This window comes from Oryctolagus cuniculus, chromosome 11, assembly GCF_964237555.1.
Source record: "Oryctolagus cuniculus chromosome 11, mOryCun1.1, whole genome shotgun sequence".
Taxonomy (NCBI): Eukaryota; Metazoa; Chordata; class Mammalia; order Lagomorpha; family Leporidae; genus Oryctolagus; species Oryctolagus cuniculus.
In genome coordinates, this window is record NC_091442.1 from 54,493,304 (window position 1) to 54,515,316 (window position 22,013).

The 22,013-nt window shown below is 46.9% G+C and overlaps 1 protein-coding gene and 1 long non-coding RNA gene across 8 annotated transcripts in view; one reads left to right on the forward strand and one right to left on the reverse strand.

The window, feature by feature from the left end:
• Window positions 1-22,013, reverse strand: part of SLC11A2 (solute carrier family 11 member 2) — a 64,160-nt gene that overhangs the window by 25,435 nt on the left and 16,712 nt on the right. For 2 of the 7 annotated variants that reach the window (XR_011380050.1, XM_051846285.2), the window contains exon 1: window positions 11,926-12,058. The exons of 2 other annotated variants lie outside the window; for them this stretch is intronic. Coding sequence is in view for 1 of the 5 variants with exons in the window: in XM_051846283.2 (XP_051702243.2) it covers window positions 13,050-13,098 (49 nt within the window). In the remaining 4 variants the exon portion in view is untranslated. Of the gene's footprint in view, window positions 1-9,071; window positions 9,383-11,925; window positions 12,059-12,809; window positions 12,833-13,049; window positions 13,181-22,013 lie in introns of those variants that run through there. 3 more of the 7 variants (XM_051846283.2, XM_051846290.2, XM_070052240.1) reach the window with 3 other exon arrangements.
• On the forward strand, window positions 7,867-9,459 carry LOC103348267 (uncharacterized). The gene is made up of 2 exons (XR_516695.4): window positions 7,867-8,419; window positions 9,002-9,459. It is a non-coding gene; the product is annotated as an uncharacterized lncRNA (long non-coding RNA).

The window sequence follows — 22,013 nt, forward strand, 5'->3', positions numbered from 1 at the left end:
GAATACTGGTGAGGACATCGGGCCATACATTCCCCAGTCAGCCTCACCAATAAGGCTAATTTTTGAAATTTTGATCCATTTATTATGGAATATCTTCTCAGTTGATTTCACATTTAGATAGGAAGAACAAAGTAACATTTACTGATACCCTTTCCCTTAAATGCCAACAGTTACCATCCTACTGAAAAAGTGATAAAGCCTCCCCGTGGCCATCATTCATTGCTTAAATAACAGTCACTTTCCACCCTCCTGGTGCTCCTATCTGAAATCAACACTCCTCGACTTTCTTTTTTGGAGAATCTTTCTACCTACAAACATATGCTACAACTATCTTACAGAATTGTAGAATTTATACCTCAAAGGGGTTTTTAGGTATTACCTACCTTCCGAGGTATAAAACAAACCATGGGCTCTGTGATAAAAGTTAAACCATCTGAGATGGCCGCATTTGATACCACAGTGGCTGGGGCCGAGTCTCACCTCTGCTTCTAGTCTAGTTTCCTGCTAATGCCCATGCCAGGCAGCAGATAATAGCCAAATTGCATGGGTCTCTGCCACCCATGCTGGAGGCCCAGATGGAGTTCTTGGCTCCTGGCTTCAGCCTGTCTCAACCCCAGCTACTGTGTTGGGGAGTAAACAAGTGAATGGAAGAGCTCTCATTGTCTCTTTCTCTACTTCCCCTGACCGTCACTCTGCCTTTCAAATAAATAAATCCTTTAAAAAAATACCACCTCCTGCATTTGGAAAACAAATACCAATAACAGTATTGTAACAATTAGCCACATCTCTTCTGCCTGGCTAAACACTGGCCAACAGACCCCAATAACACTGACTAAATCCGACTGCTTAAAGGCTAGTGACAATAGCACCTCACCTAAATAGGGTTTGTTCATCTGACTGCTCACTTGGATTCCAACCACAACACAGTCCCTTGGCTTCCCAAAGCCTTTTTATTTTGGTTTTATACATAATTCTAATAAGACAGGGTATCAGGTTATCTTAATTCACAATAAATTAAGAAAGCACAGGCACCACCATTGTGGCACAGTGGGTTATGCTGCCATTTGCAATGCCAGCATCCCACATGAGTGCTGGTTCCTATCCCCGCTGCTTCACTTTCAATCGAGCTCCCTGCTAATGTGCCTGGGAAAACAGCAGGAGATGGCCCAAGTATTTGAGTTCTTGCACACATGTGGGACACTTGGATGCAGCTTCTGGCTCCTGATCCAGCCCCAGCCATTGTATCCACTTAGGGAATGAACCATGGTTGGAAGATCTCTCTTTTTCCCCTCTCTGTCAAATAAATAATCTATAAAAATAATTAAGAAAGTCAGTCAGTCAAAGGGAGAGGGAGGGAGAATGGGAATATCATTGTATTCTTAGAATTGTATCAATGAACTATACTGAACCTGTTAAAAACTAAAAAAAAGAAGAAGAAGAAGAGAGAGAGAAAAAAAAAACTGCAGGGGCCAGCCTGTGGTATAGAAGGTTAAGCTGCCACCTGCAGCACTGGTATCCCATGTGGACATGGGTTAGAGTCTTAGCTGCTCCACTTCTGATCCAGCTCCCTGTTAATGCACATAGGAAAGCAGCAGCAGATGTCTCAAGTGCTTGGACCCCTGTACCCATGTGGGAGACCAACAAGCTCCTGGCTCCTGGCTTCAGCCTGGCCCAGCCCTGGCTGTTGCCACCATTTGGGGAGTGAACTAGAATATGGAAGACCTCTCTGTCTGTGTCTCTCCCTCTCTCTGTAATTCTGCCTTTCAAAAAAAAAAAAAAAAAAAGCACTGATCAGATCTGGGAACAAAATTCTCACAAGAAAAGAGGAACTTGGCAATTGAAGAATCAGAAAAATTCAGGAAGTACATCAATTAGCCTTAGGGCATTTGGTATGAGACAAAAAGCCCTTCCTGATACTTCAGTCAGTTCCGAGAACATTATTACCAGTACAATAACTAATTTCCAAATGTGGCCCTGATTACCGAGAACTGACTGAACTGGATTGCACAAAAGGAGCAGGACTTTAGCTTAACTGTTAAGATGCTTGCCTCTCATATCAGAGAATCCAGGTTCCATTTCAGCATCCCGCCTCTAGGTTCCTGCTAATGCAGACCCTGGGAGGCAGTGGTGACGGCTCAAATAACGGCTTCTATCACCTACGTGGGAGACCATAGATGGTATTTTGGGCTCACAGCCCTGCCTGAGAGTAGTACAGTCCTGGCTGTTGTGAGCATGCTCACTTGTACCCTCTTTCTCTCTCTCTCCCCCCTCCTTCTCTTTCTGCCTCTCAAGTACATATATGAAAATGAAAAGAGAAAAAAAAAAGAAGGCAAGCAGTAACACATTTATCACAAAAATAAATATTAATAAATTGTATATAATTATTAGCGATTCTAATAGTGATTCTAAGTGATAATCCCCGAAGCAAATGTACACAGGGCCGATAAAATACAAGAAGTCTGGCTTTCTCTGAAATCTCAAAAACAAGAAAATGGATACTAGATTCCAACTTTCTCATCAAAATCCCACTGTTTGCAGTGTCTACAAAACAAAACTAGACCAGGGAATAGTCAGTTAAGTTTGCTGTGCTGGACAACACAGACTCCATGAAAATTTAGACACATACAGAAGCACCAAGTCAATACTGACAGTTCTATTCTCTAGGACCGCATCACCAGGTCATTTCAATCATTTCATTACATTAAGGGAAAGATTTCAGAGTTAGGACACAAGCAACCAGAAACAAGTCAGCAATAGTTTAATATTTCTGTTTAACACTGTTTTGATATTTCACCTCACCCACTAAAATAGAGCATTATCTTCTCTTGAATCGAGTAAGACTCCTCCTATCTAACAGCAACCAATAGAAAAAACTGACACTCAGTTAAATAGGAACATTTTATCCCATTCTTATCAAAAGTTGTTTTGAAAGACTGTTTTACAAGACATAAATTCTAATAACATTGCATTACCTGTCTAAAATATCACAAGTCTACAATATCCTTTGATCCACTTACAAAAAACACTCACACAATACCTGTGCAGGGGCGCGGTGAGTTAAGCCATGGCCTATGACACCAGCACCCCATATTAAAGAGGTGGTAAGTCTGCTACTCTGCTTCCAGCTCCCTGTTAATGTACCTGGGAAGGCAGCAAAAGATGGCCCAAGAGTTTAGGTTCCTACCACCCATGCGGGAGATCTGGATGGAGCTCCAGGCTTCAGTCTGGCCCAGACCTGGCTGTTGCAGCCAGTGGAAGACTAAAGCAGAGGACAGAAGATCTATTTCTTTCTATCTCTCTCCCTCTCCCCCCAACCCCCCGCCCCGCGCCTCTCCCTTTCCCCCTGTCACTCTTTCAATAAATATATCTTTTTTAAAAAAGATATATGTATCAGGATATTTCCCAGTTTTGTCTATGTTATTAAAAGACCTGGGTATCAAGAAGGGACTGGCTGAATCAACTGTGTACCACAGGAGAAAATACTATGTAACTATTGTGAGTAACACAAATCTATACACTCTGATAGGGGACAATGGTGCCAAGTGAAAAAAATGAATTTATTGAGCAATATGCTATCATTTATGTAGCAAAAATGAAAAAACTTGGAGGGAGAACACATACCAGAGTCTCTGCAAAGGATATGCCCAAAGCGTGTAGTAACAGTAGTCCCTTAAGACAAGGAAGGCATGGAGAGCACAAACGAGAAGAGGTAAAGGAAGATCTCAGTGAATATACCCTGTCTACCTTTTAGCACTCAAAAAAAAAAAAAGTTCTGGGGTAGGCATTGTGGCACAGCAGGTAAAGCCACTGTTTGGGACGCCAGTATCGCAAACAGGAGAGTCTAAGTTAGCTAGAATCTTGATCCACTTCTACCGCAAACAGGAGAGTCTAAGTTAGCTAGAATCTTGGTCCACTTCTACCAGCTTCCTTCTAATGCACACTCTGGGGCACGGCAGGTGATGGCTCCAGTGCTTTGAATCTTACCACCATGTGGGAAACCTGAATTGAGTTCCACTCTTCTGGCTTCATTCTGGCCTAACCCTGGCTACTGCAGGCATATGGAAGAGTGAACCAGTGACTGGAAGATCTGTTTCTCTGTGTTTCAATTAAAAAAAAAGGGGGGGGCCGGCGCCGCGGCTCACTAGGCTAATCCTCCGCCTAGCGGCGCCGGCACACCGGGTTCTAGTCCCGGTCGGGGCGCCGGATTCTGTCCCGGTTGCCCCTCTTCCAGGCCAGCCCTCTGCTGTGGCCAGGGAGTGCAGTGGAGGATGGCCCAGGTGCTTGGGCCCTGCACCCCATGGGAGACCAGGAAAAGCACCTGGCTCCTGGCTCCTGCCATCGGATCAGCGCGGTGCGCCGGCCGCAGCGCGCTGGCCGCGGCGGCCATTGGAGGGTGAACCAACGGCAAAGGAAGACCTTTCTCTCTGTCTCTCTCTCTCTCACTGTCCACTCTGCCTGTCAAAAAATAAAAAAAAAAATAAATAAATAAAATAAAAAAAAAAGGGGGGGGGGATAAAAGTTTTACCATGTACACATTTTATTATTTTTTTAAGTTAAAGGTAATATGAATTCACTTAACTTCTCAACAAACACTGGAAGGATATCCAGTTGAACTCTGATAAAGCTGCAATGGATAATCAGAGATCTACAGCTGCCTAACTGGCAGGCATTTACTGCCCTAAGTCTAACTGATAACCACTTTGAGTATCCAAATAGCCATGCTCTGAAAGTATGCTTTGGAAGCACCTGGATGCAAAGAAGCAGAAGCCCCCTGCTCAGAGAAGCATTTCTGGCCTGCCAAATTTGGTTTAGATGTGCTTCTCTGTCATCCTCCAAGGCACCTACTACTTCCCATTATCATTACTCTTGAAATTATCTATTTCCTGATACTATTCTTTCACCATCTCTACAAGTTTAAATTATATGAAAATTCAAAGTTGAAAACACCAAGTAGCTACAATAAATTCTAAACTCAAATTAATAATAATTCTGTATGTTCTCAGTATTTATAAGAACTCTGGGGGCTGGCGCTACAAATCCAACAGGTTAAGCTGCAGCCTACAACGCTAGCATCCCATACAGGCACCGGTTTGAGTCATGGCCGCTCCACATCTGATCCAGCTCCCTGCTAATGCACCTTGGAAAGCAGCAGATGATTGCCCAAGTACTTGGTCGCTTTCTACCCATGTGGGAGACCTGGATGGAGTTCTAGGTTCCTGGCTTTGGCTTGGTCCAGCCCTGACCATTACAGCCATTTGGGGACTGAACCAGCAAATGGAAAATCACTCTCTCTCTAATTCTGTCTTTCAAATAAATAAATAAATCTTTAAATTAAAAAAAAAAAAAAAACAGAACTCTACAACAATTTGGAGGACAGCCTGAACCTATTTTAACAACTGCTTCCTGGATAGTTTGAAATACTAAATACTAAAACATTGGGGGTAGGGGTAGGTGTTTGCTGCAGTAGTTGAAACACTGCTTGGATGGCTGCACATCACACAGGAGTGCCTCATTTCAGTCTTGACTCAGCTTTCAGTTCCAGCTTCCCACTAAGGCACACCCTGGGAGACAGCAGATGATGGCTCATGGACTTGGGTCCCTACCACCTACCTGGGAGACCCAGATTCAGTGCTTGAGCTCCTGGCTTGGGCCAGGTCCAGCCTCCGCTATTACGGGCTTTTGGAGAGCAAACCAGCACATGAAGATCTCTCTCTGCCTTTCAAATTAAATTAAATAAATATTTTTTAAAAATCATATTGTGTATAAGAAATATATACAACTCTAATATTTTTGTCTATGGCCAAAAACAAAGTTTGAATTTCAAACAATCTGATTTCTTATAAAATTCCCCTACAGAAAGCAAACACTAAAAACCATTTCACTGATTAGAACTGAAAAAGTCTCCCTAAAATTAACTGTAAGGTTTAGAATTTTTTTTTTTTTTCTTGACAGGCAGAGTTAGACAGTGAGAGAGAGAGACAGAGAGAAAGGTCTTCCTTCCGTTGGTTCACTCCCCAAATGGCCACTACGGCCGGCACACAGCACTGATCTGAAGCCAAGAGCTAAGTGCCTCCTCCTGGTCTCCCATGCAGGTGCAGGGCCCAAGGACTTGGGCCATCCTCCATTGCCTTCCCGGGCCACAGCAGAGAGATGGAGTGGAAGAGGAGCAACCGGGACTAGAACCCGGTGCCCATATGGGATGCCGGCACTACAGGCAGAGGATTAACCAAGTGAACCATGGCACTGGCCCTAGAATGATTTTCAACACAACTCTCTAATTCTTCTCCATTTTTTTCCTCATGTCCTCCATCTCAATAAAATCAAAGACAGCATTAAATAGGGGGAGAAAATAACACAGAAGTAACCAAACAAGAGCTTACCTGGAAATGGCTGGTTTAACAAATATAAGCAAAAATATTTAAAGCTAAAGCTCTAAATGGTTTCCTCAGTCACTGCTCATTGCTAGAGACATGCTAGTGACAAAGTAGAAATTTCCATCAAGGTTTTAAATGTGATACTCAACAGTTTATTAGAAAATAACAAGGAATCGTGAGTTTAGATTACATTTGTCCTAAAGAAAATGTAAATACTTCCAGATCCTTTTAAATTTATCTTTTCTCCAAAAGGCCTACTTTAAAACTAAAGCACTAGGGGTTGGCGCTGTGGCGTAACAGGTAAAGTCTCTGCCTGCGGTGCAGGCATCCCATATCAGCGCTGGTTCAAGTCCCAGCTATTCCACTTCCGACCTAGTTCTCTGCTATGGCCTGGGAAAGCAGTAGAAGATGGCCCAAGTGCTTGGGCTCCTCTGTGGAAGATTGGAAGAAGCTTCAGATCAGATCAGCTTCAGCCACTGTGTGAACCAGCGTACGGAAGACCTTTCTCTCTCTGCCTCTGCCTCTCTGTAACTCTGCCTTTCAAATGAACAAATAAATCCTTTAAAAAATGACTAAAGTATTTGACTTTCCTTCTAAGTTATTCCTGTTAATCCAACATCTATGCTGGACAAGATGTTTTTCATGGAGGTGAACTCTTGCCCTTAGGATGACTGGAAGACATCGTAATTCTCTGAAATATTCAAGCAGCTCAGAGATACCTGTTTTCTGGACCCATGTATTCTAATAAGAAATATTATGTCACTTTTTTAAAATGTGATATTATTACTTTGTCCATTTCTCCTTGCTAGGTCAAGGAATATGCAACATCTTTCCATCAAAAATATCTATCCAATTAGTTCTAAACTTAATCTGCTACCAATGGGGGTAAAGAGAAAGCAGCAGCATAGAAAAGCCGATTGACTTTCCAAGTTATTCTTGAGGAATAAGATCAGAAGTCTGAAATTGTTTTTTCACTTGGGATAAGTCTGTCTTATTTTTTCTTATTAAAATGAATTTTCTGTTATAAAATGAAAAGATACAAAAAAGACAAGATGAAGACTGACTGTATCTAAAGCATGACAGAAGAAAAAAAGTGAAATGGCCCTCTGGTAAGTGTTAGCTTAAGGAAAAGGCCTCAGAAATAATCCACTCTACCTAAGCGGGCAACATTAGACATCTGCCTTTAACCAAAAGCCACACAAACACACATACTTCTTAAAGTGACAGCAGTGTGCTCTTCTAAATGCACTTAACACGAACTGGCCTCTCCCCCAACCCCGTCATGATGGTCACTGAGACAGGAGCTCAGCTTGCTCTTCGTTTAATTAACTTTGCATACCAAAACAACCACCAAAATTACAGACCTCTTACTCCATCTCCCAGAGAGCCACAACTCCAGCTGAACACCAAATGTGCTGGTGGGCTTTTGAGTCTTTCTTGTTAGGTGAAAGAAACACTTGCCATTGAAATACACAAAGAAAGAAGAAGAAAGATAATATTCAGAAGCAAAAAGAGGAGAAGGAGTAAGACATCAGAAGGAGGAGTCCAGCTGATAAGGAAACCAGCTGCCTGGGTGTCAAAGATGATAAGAGAAATGTGCCAAGGTTTCTAAAGGTACTAGCATTTTAGAGCAAAACACATCGCCAACCAGGAACTTCAGTACTGGAAGAGACTGAGACTCAGCAAAGGGGACCCTTCCCTTTCTCTGCTCAGCGCTCTAGCGGCTGCAGCACCTTCCAAACCCCCCGACCGCTCACGTGCTGGAGTCACTAAAGTCTGCCTGCCAGTGACTAAGCTTGCCTTTTGTTCCTCCCAACTCCCAGTATGAGCTTCCTCTGAACTTCCTCCTAACTAGAACTTTACAGCAGCTCACTTCCCTTTGGGGGACCAGTCTGGCCCCTTCGCCTGACACCTTCATCCTGAAACCCCAGCTCTGTGAACAAGTTCAAAGACTTATCTCGACTAGAATAATGAAATCCCCTATAAACGAGAATATACATAGCTCTTGCTTCAAAAAAAAAAAAATGTTTTGCCCTCACACTACGGTAAGTAGCTTTATCTCTGACAGATATAATGTTAATAGGGGCCCACGCTGCGGCGTAGTAGGTTAAGCCTCAGCTTGTGGTGCCACCATCCCATATGAACACTGGTTTGAGTCCCTGCTAATGGTCTGAGAAAGCAGTGGAGAATGGACCAAGTGCTTGGGCCCCTGTACCCACTTGGGAGACCTGAAGAAGCTCCTGGCTCCTGGCTTCGGACTGGCCCAGCTCCAGCCGTTGCAGCCATTTGGGAAGTGAACCAGCAGATGGAAGACTCCTTCTTCCCTCTGTCTCTCCCTCTCTCTGTAACTCTTCTCTCAAATAAATAATCTTTTTTAAAAAGAATGTTTATCATTAGAGTATATCCAATTCTTTTATTCTAACGATAAATATCAGTTTCTAAATGCAGTTTGACATTAAAAATTTTAAGTACTTTTTTTCTTCTCTTCTGAAAGCAAAGAAAACATATGTAAAGGCAGCTCACACATACTACAAGATTCTCCAGCATCATACACACTTCCTTCTGCTCCTTGGAACCTACCAAAATTGCAATAATTAACTTGTAACCCTCTTTTTTCATTACCCAAGAGTTTTAACAAACACTAGATTCTAAGAGATGAAACCAAAACAAAGAAAAGCCGCAGACAACATGACCTACCAGCAAGAAGCACAAGGACAAGGCTGAGAAATCCAACTCCCCAATCTATGTCTTTACTAGAATCTTTGAACTTTATGCTGCAAAAAGTAAATTAATCTGGCATCCCATGTGGGCACCAGTTCGAGTCCCAGCTGCTCCACTTCTGATCCAGCTCTCTGCCATGGCCTGGGAAAGCAGTAGAAGATGGTCCAAGTTCTTGGTTCCCTGCACATGGGAGACCCAGAAGAAGCTCCTGGCTCCTGGCTTCAGATTGGCTCAGCTCCAGCCATGGCGGCCAATTGAGGAGTGAACCAGAGGATGGAAGACCTCGCTCGCTCTCTGCATTTCCTTCTCTCCTTGTGTAACTCTGACTTTCAAATAAATAAATAAATAAATCTTTAAAAAAAAAGAGAAGAGTAAACAATAAATATGCTTTTGTCATTCCTGGACAACTGTTTTATATTCCACTCTCAATGCATTAAAATATATTTTACAATAGATATGTTGTTTATCTAGGATATTTCTGATGATTGGATGCAGCTTTGTGTCTCCAGGAGCCAATTAATGTTACTTGTTCAATAAATGTTAATTATAAAAAGGATAAATGGTTTCTAGTGAGTGAGACAAACAGGATATAGGTCTTCTAATTCCCCTAATTCTGCCTATTCAAATGCCTCTGACTTCTTTTCCAAAATATTTTATTAAAACCAGAGAGATCATAATGAGAACAATATTGGGGAGGCTCAATACTGCCTCAAACACTCTCTCTAAAGGAGCTACTCCCTTGCTTCCTTATTCAAGAACAAACCGAGAGGTTTCCAAGACACTGTCCTCTGCCCTCAGCAAGTCAACATTCAACTTTCCACGAGAAAGAAGTACTAAGCCGTCTTATTCCAGAGCTAAATAATTAACTCATATCACCCACACTGCAGCCAAATCTCGTCAGAATGCTGCTGCTGCTGCAAGCCGTGTTCTCTGTCATAAATTCAGTTTCTCACTTTATGATTAATTCCTAATCATGCTACCCATGAAAACAGCAAGAAACAGGAGAATTAAAAGACACAACGGTCTTCCACTGAATCTCCCAGTTAGCACTAAGAATTTGAGGGGGATTTTTAAGCCCACACTAGTGGCATAAATCTGTCAACAAACCTTGTATATACGCGGTGAGGAGGCAAGGAATACAGTTGTCTCATTCAACAGCACCCACCCGGGCTCTTGGGGCTGAAGTCTAATCGGAGGAGACCATTCTCTCACCCCACCTTCACTGAGTCAAAACTGAACCACAGCTGCCCCGTAGCTCAGTGAGTACTAGCAGGGACCACTGCTGATTCCCAGCCAGAGAAGTAAATGAAGATTCCTATCAAGCTTCCCTATTTCTCAACAAGAAATGCTGCCAGGCTGCTCGGAAATTCCCCTCTGGAGTCCCACAGCCATTCCGGAACCTGAGAATGTGTGCTGCAACCATGGCCTTTTTGGTACTGGGTCCAAAATAAACGGTGCACACCAACTACACTGTCAATGAAATATGATCCAATGAAACAGCCAAGGAAGTTCTCAGGTTTCATTTATCAAACAGAGCTAACACAGAAAATGACACAGTATAATGATAGTTTCCAATCTTATGGGCAGGGGGCAGAAAGACTCTGGTCACATGTAATTACCCCATACCCTCAGATCAAAGTTAATGATGTGGATGAAAAGCACAGGCCTAAGGGTACACTGACAACAGAAGGCAAGGGATTCTGAGCAAAGCATGTAGAATCCTTTAGAAGCTGGGGGGGGGGGGGGCGGCGGTGGGACATATAGAGGTAATGTTAAAGAAAAACCTCCCCCACACTGGCACGGTCCTACGCATTTAATCAATAACTTAGTACTCACCACCAATAACCCCATAAAATCGATAGTATCAATCCCCATTTTCAGTATGTGGAACAAAAGAAGAAAATTCAAAATACTCAAAGGTTTACACAGCCAAGAAGTGCTGCAGATTGGTCAAGGCTCCGATGCTATGGAAGCTGTCATAAAACACAGCCGCCCGTATGCTCACCAACGTGCACTAAAATTACAATCAAAGTACCTAGGAGCCTAGTCTCTCTTTTTATGATGACGGCTTTTGCTTTCCACTTCAAAAGATGTCACATTTTAACTCTGTCATACGGTACTGAGAGCCAAGAACAGGAGGAAAACACTCATTTTCCACGGGGGAAACTCAAGTCCAGTGATGCTCTTCAACGCAGTCAGACGGACAAGGTAGGGCATTCGGGGGAAATGAAAGCTATCACAGAGCGAGAGCTTTCCAAGTAGTCACTGGCCTTACGCGTCGCGGGCAACGCGCCTCTAACAAACAGCCTGGAGGCCGGAGGGCCCGGCCAGGTCCACAGAGGACGCAGGGCGCCCAGCCCTCCCACGGGAGCGCTCCACGCGTGACGTCGGGGGCTCTGACGCCAGCCCTTGACGAGGGGCGGGCGCGGGAGGGCCCAAGGCCCCGCTGCCTTTTGGAATCTTCGGCCTTGCCCGTCCGCCGCCTCCGCGGCGTCCACGCACTCGGCGCCCCCTCGTGAGCCGCGTGCCGTCAGGGCCAGCGTGGGGTGGACCAGCTGTCCCAGGTCCCGGGGCAGCGGCGAGCGACCTCGGCCACACGGCCGCCGTACCCGGCAAACGGCGCCTTCCTCAGCCTAGCTTTCAATACCGCGACCCCGCAGCCCCCGGACGCGGCCCTCTGCTCCCGCACCGCCCCTCGCTGCCCCGCGCGGCGCCCCGTGCTGGCCCCGGGACCCGCCCCTGGCCGGTGCTCCAGCCCTCCCGCTCCGCCCTCGCCCGCCTACAGAAAGCCGAGCGCCCCGACGCCCACCCCGCCGGCCTCTCGCCTTACCAGCTCCGCAATCACCTCACGGGCCGCCCGGCCGCCGCCGCCGCCGCCGCCGCAGCCGGCTCCACGTCCCGAGGGCCATCGCCGGGCCGGCCAACCCCGGGTCTCCCCGCGATTGGCCGACGGATGCCAACTGCCCATTCCTATTGGCTGGATTCCCGCCAGCCGGGGCGCGTGGCAGTCGCTGAGGCCCGAGGCCCCGCCCACCCGGAGGTCAGCCCGGGAGCCGGGCCAGCGCGGTCCCGGCGGGAGCGCGGTTCGGCTCGGCGCGGTCTGTCGCGCGGAGAGATCCACTCAGCACCCCCCAGCCCTGGATTCCGGTGTCCCCAACCCTGCGGGAAGCCTGGGAGCAGACTAAACTTCCAGCCATAGTTCTCAAAATAAGCAAACCCCTTTCATCTCGGGACCTGAGGTCTGTGAGGGACAGCTCCGGACCACAGAGTACGGCCACCTACAGGACCGCGTCCCCGGTCCCCAGAGCGGCGTGACCGTATCTGCAGATACCGAGCCAGAGCCGCGGGGTCGGTCCCATCCGGTGTCCTCTCCCAGGCCTCTGCAGGGACTTGTTTTTCCCTGGTTCCGGCCGGCGGCCCCGCTCCACCTCGCCCGCGGTGGCTTTCGTTCGCTTCGGAAGCGCTGCCACACCGTGAGCAATCGGACAAACCACCCTCCTGTCCTGCAAACGACGTTCGGAGCTCCCAAAAACGTCCTCGCCGCCCCGCCCGCAACAGTAACCACCGCCCCTGGCTTCTTTGTTCGGGCGAAGACGGCTGGGAGAACCTTGACTAGTTACCAGAGTCCAGAAACACCCCAGTAAAGTGCAAAGTAAAAAAAAAAAAAAAACCTCAGCGCGCGCGCGTACCACACACACACACACACACACACACCATCGGCTTCCTGGCTCAGGATGGTTTCCGTACGGAACTTCTCCTGGGGAGAAAAGAAAAGGCACGCGTTAGTTCGGAGAGTCTCTCCACCGCCATCTGTGGGGTTTCAGAAAGGCTGACCCCTAGACCAGAACCTTTCTCTGGGCAATCTCTGCTGCAAAATACAAAATGGCACAGGCTGGAGCTGTCCCTGTCGCCGGGCAGCTTCCCCGGGCTGTTGCCTACTTACTAGCTACTTACTCAGCTCGCAGCCAGGAGCTGCCTCTGCCTTACTCTGCTTCTTCCTCATGGTGCAGAACTGGTTGAACTGCCCAGTGCCAGCTCCTGCTCCATATATGCAGACAGGGTGTCCCTCCCCTGGTTAAGTAAGGACCCTCAGGCTGCCTGGGGCAACGCGGCATGTGTAAAGAATTTCAAGAGGCGAACCGCGCCCTCCAAAGCGTAATCGAATTTCATCTTTGACCTGTCATGAAAGGGGAAGCATTATCTATCTGCCACGCCTCGATATTAATTGACAATTAATTGAGGTCAGACATGTAGACTAAGATTTCATTTCCATCCCACTAGGCGGGAGCAGGTGCAGGAGGCCGACCAGGAAATGTGGGTGGGTGAAAGGGGCAGAGTTTGGGGAGTACTTTCTTCAGCCTGCTGCTGCCCTTGGTGCCAAGCCAGTTCAGGCACTTGTAGCAGGGTCCATGTGTGCGAGGACTCTGCCCCTCTGAGACTGAGGTGAAACCAATTAACCCAGGCCCGACCGTCCACAGGTATTTTCCACCTGGGTACGTGCAGTACTGGGGCCATTATGAGGTGAAAACGCCACTGGTCTCTCCTCAGGAACTGAACGAGCCGCTGACATCAGCCGGGTCAATCAGTGACCCACGGGTAGACAACAAAGCCACAGAAATCACAGACACAGAGCTTAATGGGAAAGCGAAAAAAAAAAAAAAAAAAAACCTGAGTCAGCAAAAAGGAATCCTGGGTGAGCCCAGGATTTCCTAACGTGGGAGGAAGGGGCCTGAAAAAATGAGGAAAATTTGCCTCAGGAAAATAATTTAGGAAACACTGGGCTGGAAAGGCATTTGAATGGGTAGGATACAGAAAGGAGGAAGACTGGCTGCTCTCAGGTAGCAAGCACTTTTGTGGTTGTACAGTTTTAAAGGAAAATCTGCTTAATACCATAAGAACATAATACCTTAGAAAGAAAAAGAAAAGCAGTCATCAACTCAAAGTAGTCAAGAAAGGCTTCCAGGGGCTGGTGCTCTGGTGTAGAAAGTTGAGCCTCTGCCTACAGTGCCAAATCCCATAAAGGCGCCAACCCATTTCCTTGCTTATATGCCTGGGAAAGCAGCGGAAAGTTGGCCCCCAGGAAAAAGCTCCTGGCTCCTGGCTTTGGCCTGGATCTGCCCTGGCCATTGTGGCCATTTGGGCAGTGAGTCAACATAGAAGATCTCTCTCTCTCTTTTCTCTGTATCTCTGCCTTTCAAATAAATAAATAAATCTTAAGAAAGAAAGATTGGGCTGGCGCCACGGCTCAATAGGCTAATCCTCCATCTGCGGCACTGGCACACGGGGTTCTAGTCCCATTTGGGGCACTGGATTCTGTCCCAGTTGCTCCTCTTCCAGTCCAGCTCTCTGCTGTGGCCAGGGAGTGCAGTGGAGGATGGTCCAAGTGCTTGGGCCCTACACCCCATGGGAGACCAGGAGAAGCACCTGGCTCCTGGCTTTGGATCAGTGCGGTGCGCTGGCCGCAGTGGCCATTGGGGGGTGAACCAACGGTAAAGGAAGATCTTTCTCTCTGTCTCTCTCTCTCTCTCTCTCTAACTGTCCACTTTGCCTGTCAAAAAGAAAGAAAGAGAGAGAGAGAGAGAGAGAAAGAGAGAGAGAAAGATTGGGGGCTGGCGCTGTGGCACAGCAGATTAAAGCCCCAGCCTATAGCACCAGCATCCCATATGGGTGCTGGTTTGAGTCCCGGATGCTCCACTTCCAATCAAGCTCTCTGCTGTGGACTGGGAAAGCAATGGAGGATAGCCCAAATCCTTGGGCCCCTGTGCCCATGTGGGAGACCCGGAAGAAGCCCCTGGCTCCTGGCTTCAGATCGGCTCAACTTCAGCCATTGCAGCCATTTGGGGAGTGAACCAGCGGATGTAAGATCTCTCTCTCTCTCTCTCTCTCTCTCCCTCTCCCTCTACCTCTACCTCTCTAACTCTGCCTGTCAAATAAATAAAATAAATCTTTAAAAAAAAAAAAAAAGAAAAGAAAAGAAATAAAGATTGGGACCGGCATTGTGGCATGGTGGGTAAAGCCATTGCCTGCGACGCCAGCATCCCGTATGGGCAAGTCCCAGCTGCTCCACTTTCGATCCTGCGCCCTTTTGGCTTGTGGCCCCTCGAACCCACATGGAAGACCTAGAAAAAGCTCCTGGCTCCTGGCCTGGCTTTGGCCTGGCCCAGCCCTGGTCATTGTGGCCATTTGGGGAGTGAACCAGTGGATGGAAGACCTCTTTATCTTCTGCTCCCTCTCTATAGCTCTGCTTTTCAAATAAATAAAATGAAGGAAGGAAGGAAGGAAGGCAGACAGAATTCCAACAAGTGGCTCCGATTCCTCCCCAGTGAACCACTGACTCAGTAGAAGGAAATGCGGATCTCCTGCCAGGACCTCAGATGCAGACACTTTTGCTTTATGGCTCTCTCAAGCACTAAAAGTCACAATATTACAGCTTGATCTGTTCTGTCCTTTTTCTCCATCAGACAAATCCCCTACGGCAGAGCGGCCTCTGCAGACTGGGCTGAGGCCACTTTGTCCTCTAAGAGAAAACAAAAGGACCTGTAAAATCATCTTGGAGAGAAAAGGCCCACTTGAGTTTAGCAATTCTACAAACAGGAATGTAGGGGGCCGGCACTGTGGCACACAGTAGGTTGATCCTCTGCCTGCAGCGTTAGCATTCCATATGGGCACCAATTCTAGTTCAGTCTGCTCCTCCAGTCCAGCTTTCTGCTATGGCCTGGGAAAGCAGTGGAGGATGGTTCAAGTCCTTGGGCCCTTGCACCTGCGTAAAGACACGGAAGAAGCTCCTGGCTCCTGGCTCCTGGCTCCTGGCTCCTGGCTTCAGTTCAGCACAGCTCTGGCCATTGCGGCCATTTGGGGAGTGAACCAGCGAATGGAAGACTTTTCTCTCTGTCTCTCCCTCTCACTGTCTGAAACTCTGTGTCTCAAATAAATAAATAAATAAATCTTAAAAAAAAAAAAAAAACAGGAATGCAATGTGACAATGACACTCTTCTACCAATAACCCTGGTATTTCCTTTTACACACTCCTCTCTTGCCATCTGTGTCCACAATTCTCACTTAGAGTAACTGTCAACATTAACTGAATTCTCCTTAAGAACAAACAGTGTATTTAACACTTCACAAACATGAATTAATCCTCACAATACACTCATGAGGCAGGGACCATTATTATCTACAAATTAGGCACCTGAGGCTTAGGAGGTTGAAGTGTTTTGCCTAACGACATATGGCTGGTTAATGGCAAAGTCGGGCTTTGCACAGAAACCTGTTACACCCAGTAGCCAGCACTCAACCACCACATCACACACATTCTGTACAGTATCATTCAAACCCAGCGCAAAGACCATCTCTTTCGTAAAATCCTAGGAATGCGCGTTCCTTAAGCAGTACACCCGACTGCAATAGCCAGCTCACTGTGTAGAGGTGAATACAGATCTGCATCATCTGTGCCTGTCATCAAAATAAGAGGCGAAGTCTTCCTCCCGTGCTACCTTCCACCAACATCCATGCTTTTTCTTTTCTCTAAAACTGCCTGACCTCCTCCCACTCTACCCTTAGGTTCCCTTAAAAACGCCTGTCTCTGTGATGCCTTCCGGACGCCCCCTGGCTGCATTCTATCCTGTCCTGTGTCCTGTCTGCTACCCAGCACTTCTCACTGTACTCCAAGACTTTTAACCCATTCTGTAAATAGGAGGATTTATTGAGAAACTACTACAGGCCAACCGTGGCATGGGTGCTACAGAGACAAATAAGGAGCTAAGTGCAAGACCGCGTCTGTGATTCTTGCTTTTGAGCCTTCTTCTCCCACTCAATTTTGAGCTTCTCAAAGAGGGACATTATCTCAGCTTTGTACACCTGCTTTGTACTCCTGCTGCTAGCAAAGGCCAGGTGTAAAGGGGGTGTCCCATAAAGCTGTTATCCCATTTGTTGACATCTTATGGCTATCAGGCAATAAGGAATGCTAATTAGGGCATTTATGTCCATGTATCTCTATCCAAAGGTGAGTCTTATCTGACCTAAAAATATTCCTCCCTTGGTTCTGCCAGCCTAGTGAGCTATTTCTGTGATAAACACTGGAATGCACCACACGGGAACCCCTTTGAGAACCGAGAAATCATCAGCCCTGCTGTGTGGAGTAGGAGCGCTGCTGGCAGGAGGCCCTGAGCTCTCCTCTCAGACCCCCCCCTGGCAGCCCACATCTGGTGAGGTTAGAAAGACCTCGTGCCTCTCACCCCAACCAGGGACATCTCTTAGGCTGGCTAGGCCTTCCTTTGCATCACAGCTCACCTTCTCCTTCTGTCCAGCCTTGCCGCCACTTCTCCCTTCGGGGCATCCCAACATCCCGTCGTAAGAGACATTCTGCCCTCCTCTGCACTTGACCTTCCTTTCTTCCTACTTCCAGCAGCTCAAAAGCCAAGCTTCTGAAAAGTGACCTGCGCTCACTCTGCCCTTTGTGGTCCACTCTGGCAGTGGCTCTCTTGTTGCCTAAATGAGATCATCGTGGCCGCTGACAAACCAGCTCTTCAGTCTGTCTCTGACTCCATTACACTGCGCTCCCTGGGTAGCTCCTCTTCGAAGAGATCTTTCCCTGCTCCCTCCATCCGCTACTCCTACTCCTACTCATTAAATGTCAGTGTTTAGTCCTCCCATTTTTTCTTTTACAATACCTCTGCAATCTTGATGTAATAATACTGCGGACCAGCCCAGCACTGTAGACATTCATGGGACAGGATGTAGGAAGGGGAAAAAAACAACCACTTAAGCGTCAAATGGGTCTGAACTCCAGGTCCAGCCAGCTGGGAAGCCAGGAACAAGTTATTAAATCTGTGTGTTTCATTTCCTCGTCTGAAATGGATATGAAATCCACCTCTTACAGCTCTGTTTTTAGTTCTCCAAATGCACCAAACTTCTCTCTGCCTCCCTTTCTGCTGTTGTACCTCTGCTGGAACATTCTTGCTTTGCCCATCTGGCTCACTCCCACCTACCACTGTGATCTCGCTTTAGATGGTCCCCCTTCCGAAATGCCTTCTGTGACTCTCGTGTCTGGGCGACATGGGTCTTCTCGCAGTCTGAGAACATGCTATGCTGTTCCCATAGCATTGTCCCACTGAACTGCATTGCTGCACATCTCTCTGTAGCCCTTCTGGAGGGTCAGGACTTTGTTTTATTTGCTGTTGCACCCTCAGGGAGGACACTGAGGCTGGCAGCCTCCCATCACAGCCCCAGCCCCATCCCACCTGCTCCATGAAGACTCGTGAATGTCATTCACTGTAGCCTTTCTCCATGATCGATGTCCTCCCTGAATGTCCACCTGGAAAGTCAACATCAACATACCTCACTGTCCTCCTCTCTACCCAAACCAGCAGGTTCCTCTAATTTCCCCCACGCTCCCTACCTCTGGGACTTAAAACCCCTAAGTCACCATGGACCTCTCAACTTCCAACTGCTATAGTCTGAAGAACCTTAAAAATCAAACCAAGATGGAGTGACCCAAGCCAATACCATTAAAAACAAGAAGTCACCTTTGCCCCAAATAAAAATTAAAGTTTAAAATTACAGCCCTAAACTTTTTCCCCCAAAGCTAAAAATTAGGTGCAGCTATAAAATAAGGGACCCTATGCTTAGCTAGCTGCGACACTTGTGCCTGGCTGTGCTAAGACCTAATCCCAGTTTGTATACCTCCTAATACTCAAATAACGGTGTGGGAAGCGGGACGCCACTCTCCCACAAGGGGAACAAAGGGAGCGAGATGTCGTCCCCCTTCAGGGTGAACAAGATGACGCTGACAGGGAAAGGAACTACTAAAGAAGTAAACAACAAAATGGCAACGAGTTGCATGCCTCCCATGTGATCCCGTAGCTGAATGGATAGAAGACGCATGCCCTTCACATGAACAACTCGCGGATTGGACTGCTGTGCGCATGGACTCTATAGTGCTTTTGATTGGTCGCTGCGGGTATACAAACTATGTGGCTTGTACTGGGGGTGCTCTCCGGACTCCCGAGTTCAGGAGGCCCGTCTGCGCAGACGCCGAATAAATCCTCTTGCTTTTGCATCAGCTGGTCTGGAGTCTCAGTCTCTGGGGTGTGCCTCTCGACGTGTTAGCATCCTCACTCCAAGGGTCTAACAGTCTACCTATGCAACACCAGCTGTCCCCTTCTTTCTACTCCTGCTGTCACCATCCTGCTTACGCCTGCACCACTCTAACTGCAGCCAACCTCTGATAACTCAATCATTCCTCTTCCCCACTTGGAAACTTTCGGGGGCTTCCTATTGCCCACAGAATAGAGGAGGAGGAGGAGTGAGCTCATGTTGAGTGTCTACTTGGGACCAGTATGTGTGATGTTTTCTACATATTATCACGTTGCAATGTAGAACATACTTTTCATCTGACACCCGAGGTTCCCCAAACCATGGTTCCAGCCTTCTTCCTACCTCATCTCCCACCTCTCCACCACGTAAATTCTTCATGGTATTTGAATTCTATGTTTGCTGCCCATGAACACACCTGGGGCTTTCTCCTCCCTGTGCTCCTGCTGCTACCTCTACACACACTTCTAGCTGTGAAATTCTATCCAGTTTTTCAAGATCCAACTCAAATGCCACCTACTCTTTAAAGTCTTTCCCAATTCCCACTTTTATATCTTTGTGCTTGTTTTGTCTCATATTTTTCCTTTGATTCATTATTTGTGTTTATGTTCTAACTTCTGCCACTAGATTGTGAGCATCATGAAGACAGGTATATATTATTTCTTTTTTTTTATTTTTTGTGTGTGGTTATGGGTGTGTATGTATGTGTGCACGTGCATGTGTGTGACTGTGTGTGGTGTATGTGTGTGTGTGCATGTGTGTAGGTGTGTGTGGTGCCCTTGTCTTTTTTAATTTTTTTTATTTGACAGAGTTATAGACAGTGAGAGAGACAGAAAGGTCTTCCTTCCATTGGTTCACCCCCTAAATGGCTGCTATGGCTGGAGCTACGCTGATCCGAAGCCAGGAGCCAGGTGCCTCCTCCCGGTCTCCCATACTGATGCAGGGCCCCAAGCACTTGGGCCATCCTCCACTGCCTTCCAGGTCCACAGCAGAGAGCTGGACTAGAAGAGGAGCAACCAGGACCAGAACCAGGCACTGCAGGCAGAGGATTAACCAAGTAAGCCACAGCACCAGCCCCTAGTATTTCTATATCATTCACTGCACCTAGCAATATACTGAGCAAATCATTAACACTCAATAAACAGTTGTGATATTAAACTTTAGCTTAGATTTGAGTTTACATATAAAACAGTGCTTCTCAAATTGGGCTTTACCCCATTATTGAGTTATGAAATTAATTGTGTAGGTCACAATCAGATTAAAAAGATAAGGATAGCATAGACAATAGCAGAGAATAGGGTTTATCATGTGGCATAGTGGGTTAAGCCACCACCTGAGACACCAGCATCCCCAATGGACTGGCACTGGTTCCAGTTCTGGTTGCTTCACTTCCAATCCAGATCCCTGCTAATGCACCTGGGAAAGCAGCAGAAGATGGCACATGTCCCTGGGCCCACGTGGGAGACCCAGATGAGGCTCCAGGCTTCTGACTTCAGTCTGGTCCTGCCTTGGCCGTTGCAGCCATTTGGGGAGAGAACCAGCAGATGGAAGCATGGTTTCTCTCTCTCTCTCTCTCTCTCTCTCTCTCTCTCTAACTCTGCCTTTCAAATAAAATAAATAAATCTCAAAAAAAGAAAAGAAAATACTACAGAATGTTACTAGTACTAAGGTAAATATTATTTTGTGAAACTTTAATAGGGCATGTGTAGATCTGTATACTGAGTTGAGCTGAAATACATTTGTTATTGTGAGTCACAGACAAAAAGGTAGAAAAACACCATTATGATACTTATGCACTACTTCACAGCTGATTACAAGGCAGCCCCCCTCCCCGAACCCCCTCCTCACTCCAGAGCTCTGGCTCAGCAACTGGACGAGAGACTCAGGCAAAGGCAAGGTCCTGTCCTTACCTGAGCTACTTTCCCATTAAGAGAGGCAGAAATAAATTAAAGAAAAACCGTGCAAATATGTAAGAATTCTACAGCTGTGGAGCTGTAGGCTAGGTCTTGGATTTGGAGCTAAAATGGCTGCATTAGAGTTCTTGCTTTGCCATTTATTAGCTGTGTAATATAGGATATTATTCTGAGAGAAGCTTTATCTCTCAAAATTTCAGTTTAGTCAACTCATATATACCCTATCTCACATAAATGAGTTAAAATTAAGTAATATGTATATACAAGGTTATTTTGTGATCTATAAAAATATTTATAAGCTTTAAGAAAAAGCTTGTTGGGGCCGGTGCTGTGGCCCAGCGGGTTAATGCCCTGGCCTGAAGCGCCAGCCTCCCATATGGGCGCCAGTTGGAGTCCCGGCTGCTCCACTTCCAATCCAGCTCTCTGCTGTGGCCTGGGAAGGCAGTGGAAGATGGCCCAAATCCTTGGGCCTCTGCACCCATGTGGGAGACCTGGAAGAAGCTCCTGGCTCCTGCTTCAGATCATCGCAGTTCCAGCTGTTGTGGCTATCTGGGGAGTGAACTAGTGGATGGAGGACCTCTCTCTCTGTCTCTACCTCTCTCTGTAATTCTGCCTGTCAAATAAATAAAATAAATCTTTTTTAAAAAAGCTTGTATATGCTATTTTTAAAGATATTTTTATTTATTTGACAGGTAGAGTTACAGACAGTGAGAGAGAGAGAGAAAGATCTTCCTTCCATTGGTCCACTCCCCAGATGGCTGCAACGGCCAGAGCTATGCTGATCTGAAGCCAGGAGCCAGGTGCCTCCTCCGGGACTCCCACACGGGTGCAGGGGCCAAAGCACTTGGGTCATCCTCCACTGCCTTCCCAGGCCACAGCAGAGAGCTGGACTGGAAGAGGAGCAACTGGGACT